This window comes from Limanda limanda, chromosome 6 (assembly GCF_963576545.1).
Source record: "Limanda limanda chromosome 6, fLimLim1.1, whole genome shotgun sequence".
Classification (NCBI taxonomy): Eukaryota; Metazoa; Chordata; class Actinopteri; order Pleuronectiformes; family Pleuronectidae; genus Limanda; species Limanda limanda.
In genome coordinates, this window is record NC_083641.1 from 6,237,411 (window position 1) to 6,251,006 (window position 13,596).

Below are 13,596 nucleotides of genomic sequence, written 5' to 3' on the forward strand. Positions count from 1 at the left end.
TTAAACCTTTTATTTTAAAATCCCTCAAAGTCTTTATCAACACACAAGTGTTTCTCTGTTTCTGTAACGGACCACATTTCATTTTAAAATGCTAGACTCATCCTGTGATGTGTTCATCTTCATTCATGTTTGCGCTTGCTATAAGCTCATGGTAAGGTGTTAACTTTTATCCTCAGCCTGTCTCCTCTCCTTCAGCTGCACCTCCTCTGTATGACTTAATTAGATTTGTCTGGGTGATGTCAATTTGGGACCCTTGCTTTCCACTGAGCTCGTCCAGTCTGTTTATTACCTGCACTGAACAGGCTCGTCCTATTATTTCCCAGCACTCATCTGAAGTCCCGGCACAGTGAAAATACCTTTTTATTAAGAGCATCAACAAGTATAATCATTGTGGCAGATCCTAGAGAACCGCTCAACACTGCGTCTCTGTGGTATTGTTTCACCTGCCTCGTCTGTGCAGCGTGCCAGCCTGGGCTTCCTGTATGTGTCGCCATATGGGAACTCAGCATGACAACATGTTAATGTGACCCCGACTCCCCTGCTGTGGTTCAGGGAGAGTTTGCACTGTGAATTTAGGTCAAACTAGAATGTCATTTGGTAGAGCGCACAGCTCCAACCAGGCCCAATAGTCCCCTTAAATTAATTCAAGCTGCACCAAATATCATACACTCGCAGGTATCGTTCCCCTTAATGTGCATGATATTTTTAATCAAGATTCATGGATTATTCCCTGGAAAATACTGTATATGAAAATATTAATTCCTGGATCCGCACAACATTTGATGGGTTCTTCCTGGCCCCTACCACATCCTTCAACCTAGTTTGATGGAAATCTGTTATGCTGTTCCTGTGTAATTTTGCACATCTTTGTCAAAGGAAATGTACATCTTTCTGTGGATGTTGACAAGAATGCACATTGCAAGACCTAATAACTTGTCCCAATGTAATTATGGAAGATTCATCCAATAAACTCATATCGTAGGACTAATGTAAATATCATGTAAGCTGGTTAAGATGATGCTTCTAACTTAAGAGACTGTATGTTGATATATACTGCCACCCAGTGGTGAGTCCTGCTATGTAATGCGGGTGCGGCTGTGTGTGTGTTTCCAGAGACCACAGGATTACTGCCTGATGTGGGTGACTGCAGACCTCATCTCTTTTGCTGTAGTTGTAGGAATATTCATTTTCCAGAAGTAAGTACGGACACTGGGTGATGTAGCTGTAGTAAAATCACTGAATTGAGTTCTAACGCACAAGTTAACGTTTCTTAAATTATATCCTGATGAAGGAAATGGAAAAAAAATGATGCTCTTTACTTGTTTTTCATTGGGGGGGTTGGGTTTGCCACGTATTGCTGCCAATTAACAAGAACTACTGTGTCTGGAACACATCATGAAAACTACAGCTTACACCTAACAATTCTCTTCTCCTGTGTTTTCATGTATTTAAAAATGATTTGCTATGACACATATTTGTTATGTGGTTTAATAAGATGCATCCCAGCTGTCCTCTCCTGTGGTGTGACAGAGAAGATGTACTTTCTATGAGCATGTCTCCTCCTGGTTAAAGTGTATACACCATTCCAGAATTTCTTTATTTAAGAGTGTGGTCTTTCTGTTTGAGATCAGGATTTATGGATTTCATGTTCAGATGTCTGTCTAAATGTCTGAACCAATAGAATGCAGGTGTAGTGTTGACAAATGAAATAATCTCACCCTCATTGTGGATCATTTGCTGTTGCTACTGTTACCATAAGATACAGTGGGAAAAGAAAAAAACTAATTGGTTTTATCATTGCTCCCATAATATAAAAACTGGATTGAAACCCTTGGCGTTGCTGCTCCATCGTGACCAGCGATCTTCTAGACTCCTGCTTCATGAAAGTGTTGTCCACAACGAGGGCAGGACATTTTCATTGGCCATTGCTACACCTGGCATTCTATTGGTTGGGGAATTTTGACAAACATAAACAAAATCCGAGAGCAGATGTTTCACATGCGCTCAGAAGCTGCTTGAGCACGAGATGCGCTGAAGCCGGAGTACAGGAGATCTGAGCACAAGCGGGTATATTTGAGTGCAAGTGCAGGGTTTTAAGTGAGAGCATTACAAAATCTGAACGAGATATTACTCCTGTTCTCAAACTGAAAGACCACACTCTTGATAAAGAAAGGAAAAAAAACATTTATTTTCCTCTGTTGGAGAGCAGTAGATTGTGATGGTCTGTCCTTTAGGGGGCGTGATATTGTTTGTTTGTTTTCATGATGCGTTGCAGGTTTGCTCGGCTCAGTCCAGTTCAACAGTAGCTTCTGCTGGCTTCTAAACTGACCTCTCTTGTCTCCCGTCCTTTTTTTGTCCTTCCGCCTCTCCTTCCTCTTCCTCTGCCTGATGTGCATGCTCTTCTCCTCCTCTGCTGCATTCTGGCATCTTCTCTCAGCTATCACATGATCAGGTAACTGGGTCACGTCTTTCTGACCCAAAGTCTTCTACCTTTTCCTCCTCTGTCTTCCAATTTCTATATCCATCATTCTGTTCTTGGAGGCATTCTTTGTCTTCTCTTTCTTTTCTTTGTTGCTCTTTATTATGACTCATCACTCTCCATCAGATTTTTCTCTCCACACTACTTATGTATTTAAATCCTCTCTCTTTCTTTTATGTATCTCAACTGAATGGTAAAGCACTGCTGCCACTTTCCTCTAGAGGGTCTTTATCCCTGCATATAAGGCAGCACAAAATATCCACCGCATTTAGTCCCTGATGAGATTTATTCATTTATTTTCCGTCCCATTAGCCAAAAGACTTAAATGTCCAAAATGAACGACAGCCTCATCAGGGGAAGTGCCTCAGGACTGATGCTGATGAAGCAAAGCCTCGCTTGTTTGCATTTCTGTTTTTGAAAGCCTCTCTGCATTAGTCCTGATTTATTGAGACTAATGCTTGTCAGTTAAGTTAATTGAAATTAAGGCTGTTCATTTAAACAAGGATGTGATTTTCGCATACAGGAAATGACTGTCTCTCTCCTTGACTGACGTACTAATCCCAAATAGCGAGGGATTGATCCCGTCAGCGACTGTAAAAAGTTAATTAGCTGAATGCTGTCCTAATGTTTCACAGAGCAGAATGTTCTTTCTTGATTATTCACAAGGCACAGTATTATATAGGCTTACAGCACATGACGGAAAAGTCATACATATTTAATAAAACAGATTTATATGTCCATAAAACAGCCAGATTTGATCAACTAACTCATTAGTTATTAAAAAATGTAAACTTGAACTTTCCCCCTGTCGACCCTAAACTGCACATTACGAGCAGAGGCCACAGCGTTAAGTGGCGTCCGCATTGTCTCCAGGCGATTTCTGAAAGTGTAAGATGTAACATGTGACCCTGCAGGTATAGGATGAGTGGTATGCGCAGCTACAACCCTGAGCAGATCATGCTGAGTGCTGCCGTCAGGAGGTCCAGTCGAGACATGAGCGTCATGAAGGAGAAACTTATCTTCTCAGGTGAGGCCCTCACATAGAAATGAAAATGTCCTCTTGTGCGTTTTTGTCGTTTGTTTGTATTGTGTTGTTGTTTGGGCTCCTGAACTCAAAGACAGATTCTTCTCTTTGTACGTTATCCTTTGATTTACCGATTTTACAAAAACAATCTCACACTTTTTGAAATTGAAGATGAGGAATGGGCTTTTTCTTGAGTTTCAGGTGCCCCACTAGCATGTGACTCCATCCCAGCATGAATCTTTCTGAGTGTCTGTGAATGTTCTTGCTCCTTCTTTCCTCCTCTACCTCTCATCCTCATTGAAGGTCAGCCCCAGTAAAGCCGCCTGCCTCCTCCATCCTTCGTGTGTGATGTGCACCACCTCCTGTCCATCCTACCTCCTCTCCATCTCTTCACCAGCAGTGATTCTTCCATTTTTATTCCATGCATCCATTGCATCCCTCGTTACCTGCCACCTCTATGTCTATTATGCCCTTTCCAACCATTCATCCACCGCTTCACACACCTTGTGATCTCCCCATCATTCCTCCAAGTGGAGACGTCGTTCTGTGTAAGGGAGTTTATAGACACCCTGTTCTGTCTAGACAGCCTGTAGTGCTGGGGGGGAAAGGTAAGCAATGTCAGCTGATCATCATTTCCTGTTTTGAATTTCAGTTTTGCACACTATTACGACTCTTTCTTTGTTCACTAAAGCCCCTTTCAGACATGAAAATCTTCAGAAAATTTGAGTTTTCTTTTTACATATCAAAAACACAACAGTAGACTGTATGGGGTCAGATGCTCTCACAACAACAAACATTTTCAAAAGAAATATGGGGTTTCAATTCAGCAGAAATGACGTGTTTTTGTTTACAGCACATCGAAACAGGCATCAGCAGGTATAGATCTAGAATGTCCTTGTCTTTCCATGTTGTCATTTTAGTCAGAGTTTTGTACGTGTATAGCTCCTCTTTTTTTTCTTTACTGTTTAACGTCTGTCGCATGTTGGATACATCATCGGCATGCCTTCGATGTTCTGGACATTTTCCTGCTGTTTTCTCAGGTCTTTTTTCTTGTTCCCTCCTAAGATATTAATTTTTCAACCATCTCTCTAAAGTCACTCTCAAAATGATTTGGTTCCTCTGTTATCTCAGATAAATGTGAATTTCATCTTGGTCAGAAACCCTGCTTGCTTTTCTCTCTCTGAAGCTCGAATGGAAGAAGGTCCTGCCTCCAACCACCAGAATAGGATAGGTGTATTAGTCCTCACTCCAAGTAGCGATTTCACTCCAGTCATGTAGAGGTTCAACAGACTATCAGGGTACTTTTAAATGTAGCTACGCTACTAAACTATTAGTTATTATTAGGAGAAGTAGGATGCTATGATGATGATAAAGTACAGCAGCAGATGGAGCTAATGCACCTTGATGTTGATTGCCACCTGCCAATAAAGTAAACAAAGAAGAAGCTTGTAGCTGTCACTTAGGCTCTTTCGGACGTTAAAATGTAATTAAAATGTCCAGTTCAGTTCATGTCTGGAAGCAGCTTTATTGACCAAGAGTGAGAATGTTTATGAAAACAAGAGTTTAAAATTGTATTATAGTTTACTGACTTTTTTTGTTTTATCCTTTGGCGCCCTCCAGAGGTGGGAAACGGGGCTGGCAGTGCTGAGGAGCTGTATGAGGACAATGACTGCGACTACTACACCAATCAGGGCATCAGCCAGTGATTGAAACTGAGCCCTGTGTGGATCTGCTGTGGCGTGATGAAGACAACGACACTCTGTGTTCAAATCATTACTGTTTTTATTCGATGTGAGGTCTCCCCTCTGTCCTACTGATGAACTGACAGATATGCTGTATAGGAGAAAACAACCTCCCAGTTGTAATGTGTACATTCTGTAAATAAGTTTTTTTGCTTGTCAGATTTACTGTCTATCACATAGGACGAAACTTTTTATTAAAAGAATTCGCCAAATTTGAGGCCGAGAGGCCCCCCAGGCTACCATCGCCTGCTTCTCCTCAAAACTTTGTTTCCAGATTCTTTATTTTAAGCAGTTTATTGCTGCAAGCAATCTAAATGATATTGTTCTCCTTGCAGATTAATTTATTTTTAAACAAGGATTTTTCAAATCCTTTATTGCCGCATGAGACAAAAAGCTTCATTCCCCGTTATGCTCCTGCCTTCTGTCACAACTCTGCTGTGCTGCTGTTCATAATGGACCGAATATTACTATTTATATTTAAAGAGAAGAAGAAAAGAACACAGACAATTTGTTTACAGAGATCCTGCCTTCTCCAGGTGAAATATTCACGTGACGTATGTAAGATGATTCCTTTGATCGAGGCTGAATGAAAAGCTCCGCCCTCTGATCAGTGCATGTTACAGTTACCATCATATCAGACTTGTGTGAGCTGTGCTTCTGCTGTTCTACAGGAGGACCTGGTGAAAATGGTTTGGGGTGGAGATATTTGATGTCTTTTAGTGGTTAATGTGAATGTGTTACGGATAACTTTTTTTTTTTAAAGATGTGTATTGAGTGTGTCCTGACTGGATATGTATTTTTTTTACCCTGTGTGCAGTGCTGTGGTGAATGTGTTGCACAGGAAAAGTGAACCAATGTTAGAGATGCTGCAGCCGACTACACGTTGCATTTTAACAATGTGACAGTTTAATATTACGGCAGCAAAAGTAATTTCTCTTCACACAAGTCTCTGGGCTGCAGTAGGGTGTGTGGCGTGCTGAGGAACATCTCACTGTCGGTGTCTGAATGCTGTAATGTAAATGAAGTGGGTACTAAATGTGAAGGTGGAGCTCCAAGCTCACAGAGGACACACGGCTTCAGGTGTCACAGGGTCAAGACATTGGTTGCTTTTTGTGTTGACTTCTTTTCTGTGCCTCAGAATTAAACATTAAAAGATTTTAAAATACAAGAGCTCAGTTGTGGTGATTTGTTCTGTTTGTATATATATTTGTTTAGCATTTTCATGCTTAACAAATTGCGTTTTTGGTCCATATGCATAAAAATGTATCAAACTATTTTAATATTGTAGGCCACTTTTGATCTTGAGGCCAGAACAAAATGGATGTGAGCCTAAAGTGGCCCATGTGGTAAAGGGTGGATATGGCCAGTATACAACTAATGTGGTTGAGATGCAGTATTGTTATGGCTCATTACATGTGGCCAAGCTCTGGCAAACAGGAGTGGACCGCCAATGTGCCTTCTACAAGTTTTAAAAGGGTCTTTTTTCCCCCTAAGATTGTGTTTTAGACACTATTTGGCAAAGTAAAACACATTTTCGGGATTTGCTAACATGCAATACAGCATGTGCTCAAGAGGAGCCGGGGATCACCAGGTCTGTGTCTCAAACCAATAATATAACTCATTATGTGGCTCAGTTGAGTGGTGGTGAGCATGAGACTCGCTCCAGCTAATTTTCATTTTGATACAAGGTAAATTGCCGGAAATATGGGTCTTTCCAACAAGTAGACGAAAAAACTTCAAGATGGTCCGTGTTTTATCTGCAGACGTGGCAACCCTGCTGGGGATCAATGAACTTGTGTCACTACCACCATCTCACTGTTAACCTGGAGGTATGATGTTTGGGTCCCATCTCCTTCTGTTGATAAGGTTAGTTCAACTTTTTCTCAAAATAATAAACACACACTCGACAGGCAGGGGAATGCAGTTTTAATTTTTCATAGCAAATTAGCTTCACTTCCAAGGTGTATAGTCTGACAATGAGTTACACTTGAAATACAAAAACAGTTCCACATTTCAGTTTTGTTTTTTTGGTCTCTACTTCCATAGAGACTGAAACAGTATCTCTACAGTATCGAAAGCAAAATGTGCAGCCTCATATTGCTTTATCTTAATTGAAAGCTCTTCATTTGATGAAAATGAAATGAAATAAAATAAATACACCTACTCATGAGTAAAAAAAAACTGTTTTACAGGAATGTGGTTACTATAAGTTATCTGTGAGAGGTTGATACCCACTGGATACAAAATTATGGGTTTCATTCTTTCAAATAAAGATACATAGTTTTGGAACAGAAATGGAATTTAGGCTCCATGATGGATAAATAACCAGCTTAACGTCCACCAGAGTCAATGCAGGTGTACAGTCTTCATTTCCCTTCGGGGATGAATAAAGTACTCTATCTATCTGTCTACAATAATAAACAGATTCATCAGATTTCAGGCACTGATCAAACATCCTGTGTGCGACAGTAACATGTTTCTCAGTATCAAATACGCGAGGCAGCAGTAAGCAATGCTTTGGTCCTCCTGTGGGAGAGTCAAGCTTCTCTTCCTACAGCAGCAAACAACCTGGGGTTCCAAACACTCACGTGCAGCGTTGTGCAAGTCAATTCACTTTAAATAAAGCAAACGCAGAGGAACATAATGCCCCGGCAAGTCCTGATATACGACAGGGAAAAATATATCATAATATGACATGAACAAAGTCATAATACTGTGTTACAAAAATAAAGTAATTGCTTTATTTTCAAGTTAACCCTATGTAAAGGTTTCACATATAAGAAAATACTTCCTGCTCAACAGCACCACGTAAGTATTATTCACATATAACAACTTTATTCTTGTATTATTACAATTTTCTTCTCGTAAGCGACTTTCTTCAATATGAACATAATACAGTGTTGTACTGAAAAGTGTAGCACTACTAAGTAAATTTACTCATGGTGCAAATGATTTCAGCAGTCTCATCTGTTTGCTGCCGGCTCTGCACCTGACCAGGATTCATTAGTTATCAGGTGAGCAGTCTAATCAGTATTACGGTGAAGTTGTATTAAATAACTTTTCTGCGTATTTGCATGACTTCCAGTGGACATGGGATCATATCAGGGACCTGGAAAAGGGCCTCTGTCTGAACCACCGACTCACGGCTGTTGGGTTCAGAGTATAGCAGCTTTCTGAAAAGGCACAAACACACTGTACATCCGCCTTCAATGAGAAGATGTGAAAAGGAATTTAAGGCCTGTAAAACACTGTCACTCATACATACGCAGACACACACACACAACAGCCATACTGTCAATGAAATAAATAAATAAATAGCTGATGATGATGCACTGGTTCATCTTTAAACCAGTGGTGGTTCCCTGAATCAAACAGCATCTAAGTATCTAACATAACTCAGCATCACGGGTGTAGCTGAACAGATCAGTAGACACACGACAGAGAAACGTCTCTTTCACATTTCAAGGTCTCGCTGTGTTACACACAACAAAAGCAGCCGTCACTGTGAAATTGAGAAGAGGAATGTTGACTTCGGCAGATGATAATCACTACACGTCAAATAGAAATGTCGGCATGTTTCAATACACAATCTGCATTTTTTTCCTTCTGTTACCGAAATCTCTCACGAACAAGGAAGCAAGAGACAAGTTGAAAACCAAAATGTCTTGTGTGTGATCAGCAATATTTGCATTAAGCACATTAAGAGACGTCTGACACAGAGAGGAATCTGTGGCCAGTCTGCTTCATCACCTTTTTCTTTGTGAAGGTTAGCTGAGGTTCGTCTTGCGTAAGTGTCTGTTGAGGATTTCGATAGCGCTCACTTGCAGTGGCCAGGAACCGCCCATGATGCCCGCCTGAAGGGCCACACCTGTTACCACAGCCAGGTCAGGGTCGACAGATGTGTTGGGCTCCTTCCCAAAATACTCAGCGATCAGCCTCCTGATCCGCGGGATCCTCGTGGAGCCTCCGACCAGAACGATCTCATCTACCTCCTCTTTCTCCAGGCGGCCTTCAGCCAACACCGTCTCAACAGGAGCCAGGATCTTCTTGAAAAGGTCATCGTTGAGCTCCTCAAACAGCTTGCGATGGATCACGGCCTGGAAGAGAACCGGAACAGGAGCGGAGCCTTCGGGCGACTCCGAGCTGCCATGGGTTTGAAGGAGCAGCGGCACTGAGATGGAGACACTGGGCTGGAGGGTGAGGTTGAGCTTTGCAGCCTCCACAGTCTGCCGGAGACGGTGAATGTCCTCTTTGAGAGTGGGTGGGACGCCAAACTCTTGCCGAACTCGCTCTGTGGTGTACTGGAGCAACCTCTGGCTGAAGTCTTGACCTCCCAGCTTGCTGTTTCCTGCAAAAACCCATCAGCTTATTAACAGCATTCAGTTCTCTTCAGAGAAACAAAAACACAAACACTTCCTCAAACAAAAGCTGCTTTGTTCTTTCTTTACATCAGACAAACCAGGTGACAATTATGATCTGAAATAATAGCTGTTGAACCGACTTCAACTAAGAACAAAATAATGAATTGTGCTTTTGAAGAAGCAGTCCAAAATATTTTTATTTCAATAAATGTCTGAAAAATTACTTTCTAATTCTATATCCACATTACTGTGACATCAACTCCACTACACATACGCTCCTACACTACCCCGGAGTCTTAGAGCTAGAACGCTGCTCGCCCCATCTAGTCTCAACGGGCAGAAACTGAGACGTTGGGAAACAATGACACAGTGAAATTCTGCATATTACAACATGACAACTGCTTTGCATAAATGAGAAGCTATTATTTGACCCATCCGTGTCCATGGGGACATGCATGCCTTCCTGTTCTCTGTGTACATGACAGTGAGCTCAGCACTTACTGCTACTGCTCATTCAAATGTTTTTGTTCAAAGGATCAGTCATTGTACGGAGGAACCAAACAATAAGATGAAGAGCTGCATGCGACAGGAGACTCACCTGCAACCTTCATAACCAACTAATTTCCCTGTATTCTGTGCATCATGTAATCAGATCATTGTTGCTGATAGAATGATGGAAAACAGCCAATACTTTCTGACAGCTTTATTAAAACAACATTAGTTTGTTTGGCTGAGGCCAGTAATCTGTGACTTGTTGTTGTAAAACACTGTTGCTGTTACCACCGCAAACTACAGGTGTGGGCCAGACCACCAGGACTGTTGCATCAACATCTGTCCTGAGAGATCCAATCACAAGTGGTCAGCGTTTAAATTCAAATGTGTCCTGAAGCGTCTCCTGTGATCACTGGTGATCTCACTTCCCAGCTCTATTTGCAAGTTAATATGTATGTTTGTGTTCGCAATGATCAAATTCTGTTTGTTTTAACCAGTCTTGAGTTTAAGGATGTGTCCCATGACAAAGTGACTGTCAGCACAAGCAGGTGATAAGTGACTACATGTTGTTGATGCAGCTCTACTGTGAGAGATTTTACCCAACTGAAAACAAATACAACTCCTTATGTAGTCAGTGTAAATATTATGGCCACAAATTACAGTTTGGACAGAGAGAGAAGAGTCTGTTTGATTTGTGAGATTGAAGCGGGTCAGAGGACATCTCGTCACTCTAGGTCTTTGCTGTGCAACTACAATTAGTTCATGTCACTTCCTGAATACTAGAGCAGCGAAGCACCTACCTGCCATGGCTCTGGTGAAGAACATGCCTCCCTGTTTGTTAAGCAGAGATACATCCAGTGTTCCTCCCCCGAGATCAACCACCAGCACGTTAGAGACGTCTACCTTGTGCAGGCCGTACGCCATGGCAGCAGCCGTGGGCTCGTTGATCACTCGCAGGACCTCCAAGCCTGCAAGACAGTAATGATGGAGTTAGTGTGAAAAGGATTCCAGTGACATAGTGTGTCAATGACTCTGGGAGAGAAAAGCTATCGAGGATCTCAAGTGAGTTTTAGACTCAGGTGTCTGATGTGCTGTTTTGTCAAGACATCTAACATCCTTATGAAACCGTTGCAGGACTGACCGGCGAGGTTGGCGGCCCTGACGGTGTAGTTCCTCTGTCTTTCATCAAACTCTGCGGGCACAGAGATGACGGCTTTCTGGATGAGCACACCCAGCTGCTTCTCAGCCATCTTTCTCATCTTCAGCAACAGCCTGGAGCCGATGAACTCTGGGCTCACGGTGAAGGTGTGATTGGTGGAGATCAGAAACTCTGCACTGCCATTGTTGTTGATCACCTGCAGGAGGAGGAGGAGTCAGAGAGAGAGTGAACAGGGAGGAGAGGTGTCAGTAGATCAGATCAGGAGGAATACATGAAAAATGTTTTTGTTTTTTTAAATGTATTGAAGTATATTCTGGTCGGCCGAGAGGTTGATGTGGTTGTAGAAGCTTGATGATGAAGGAAAGGAACGCGGACCCAGTACTTACAAGTATAATGATGTTTATTACACAAAAGTAGTACAGGTCAGGACAAGCTCTAGAAACTTGGAGAAATCACACAGCCAAACAGTGAAGTCTGTCTTCTCCCTGCAGGGCAAGAAGTTTTATAGGTGGGAGGTGGGACCCCAAAACTAGAGATAACATGACATCACACAACAGGGCTTCAGCCTAAATAAGGAGTTGTTTTGCACATGAAGATGAAAATGCATTGGTCAAGGACCCCCATCCATTTGCTGGTCAGAAGTCATTCCCTAGGTAAAAGGTCTTTCCAAAGAGGGACAGACCTCCTTGAATAAACATCTGGAGGATTCTCTGGGAATGTCTGAGAGTCCCAAAGATAAGCATCATATATATCAGCCTGTCATTGTATTTAAACACATGCTAAAATCATTAACTCTAGTGAATACACGACAGTATTATATTAAAGTGTGTGTGTGTGATCCTATTGAATTCATAAATGAGTTTCATCAATGAAATCAGCACCATGACCCACCTTAAAAGGGTAGCGGGCGCTCTCCTGCTCCAGCAGCTCCGGGTCGAACAGCTTCCCGATGAACCTCTTGGCGTCGTACACGGTGTTCTGTGGGTTGGTGCTGGCCAGGTCCACGGCATCGTGTCCGGCCAGCACCGCATCGGTGGTGAAGGAGACGGCGGAGGGGATGCTTTTCCTCCCCTCCTCATCCGCCAGCACCTCCACCTCCCCGCTGCCCGGGTGGAAGACGCCCACCGAGCAGAAGGTGGTGCCCAGGTCCAGGCCGATGACCAGGGGTTTGGGAGGAGGAAGGTACTGCTGGCCCAGGTACCCTGCCAGGAACAGGGCCAGGATGACGGAGCCTGGGGACCGATGGAGACACCGTTAGCTCATGTGTTAGCATCCAAACACCGGCGAGCTACCGGGAGGACAGAGATCTCCTTTCACTTACCGATCATAGAAACTTCTCCGGACATGGTCTCACACTGTAGCGAGGCCTCACGCCACTGACACGTCACAATGTGTCGGTATCAGGTGCTTCAGTGCGGATTAAAACACGCGAAGCTTCAACAGCTGGAGGAGAACTCTTCAGACCAGCATGAAAACACACGTCAACGCTGTATGGCCCCAGGTGCTTTCTGGGTACTGTAGTTTACATCACGTACTCTCCTGGAATAGCGAATCAGATTTGAGCTCAATACTACATCTCCCATCAAGGCTTGCGACACATGACGTACTCTAAAAGGTTTCGAGACGTGTCCATGTTTTCAGCCAACCAGACGGAGCCTAAGCAGTCCAGGTTGAAAAATATATTATTTATAAAGATACAAAATGAAAAGCACATTAAAACTAGGGCTGCGAGCAGCACTGTGCGGACCCGAGCTCTTTGGAACTCTGCCCCTGAAGCGGCCGCAGGAGAACAGATAAACGGATTAACTCTTCACTTCCTGTGTGCGTCACGCAACCCCGAACCACGCCCACTAATGACGCACGGTCCCCACCATCAAGTGCAGACCACACGGTGGAAAACGAGGCTTACTTCCTCTTGCCACTAGGTGGGGCTATCACTACATACAGACTAATAGATCTGTTAAGGTCAAAAACACTGTTGATTCTCTTCAACATCAATACATCTTTCACCTTTGATAAATCTTAGACATCAGAGGAATCTATGACCACTGACACTATACAGATACAACAACCTTGGGTTTTGATGCTGGTAATCAAACTTTGATGCTATGCCATGGCCACACCGTGGGACAAGAACTCTAAAATCTAGGTAGTTTTAATCTCCATGTTGTTGAGAGGACCCTCATCGAAATTGAAGTTGATCTGATGAAAGCTCTAGGAGACAAAGAGACTCTGCTGAGTTTACAGACGGACTGTGGGCAACTTCAGGAGAGATACAATGAGTTCAAAGCAAAGCTGACATATTCGAAAACTCACTAAACTTTGCGGGCGAGTGAGGC

General features: G+C 42.9%; 2 protein-coding genes across 4 annotated transcripts in view; one reads left to right on the forward strand and one right to left on the reverse strand.

Annotated features, from left to right (window-relative positions):
- gdpd5b (glycerophosphodiester phosphodiesterase domain containing 5b) overlaps window positions 1–6,413 on the forward strand; it is a 47,970-nt gene extending 41,557 nt beyond the window's left edge. The window contains exons 14-17 of one of the 3 annotated variants that reach the window (XR_009678285.1): window positions 1,114–1,196; window positions 3,394–3,506; window positions 3,807–4,111; window positions 5,124–5,187. Coding sequence is in view for 2 of the 3 variants with exons in the window: in XM_061073211.1 (XP_060929194.1) it covers window positions 1,114–1,196; window positions 3,394–3,506; window positions 5,124–5,209 (282 nt within the window). In the remaining variant the exon portion in view is untranslated. Of the gene's footprint in view, window positions 1–1,113; window positions 1,197–3,393; window positions 3,507–3,806 lie in introns of all 3 variants that reach the window. The other 2 variants (XM_061073211.1, XM_061073212.1) reach the window with 2 other exon arrangements.
- Window positions 6,414–7,156: 743 nt separating this feature from the next.
- On the reverse strand, window positions 7,157–12,741 carry hspa13 (heat shock protein 70 family, member 13). Its single transcript, XM_061073423.1, has 5 exons — window positions 12,579–12,741; window positions 12,149–12,489; window positions 11,240–11,453; window positions 10,899–11,066; window positions 7,157–9,593 (listed from the first exon to the last, which is right to left on the reverse strand). Exons 1-5 carry the CDS (start codon window positions 12,601–12,603, stop codon window positions 9,013–9,015), a joined length of 1,329 nt encoding a protein of 442 aa, XP_060929406.1. The 5' UTR covers window positions 12,604–12,741; the 3' UTR covers window positions 7,157–9,012.
- Between the last annotated feature and the right edge of the window lie 855 nt (window positions 12,742–13,596).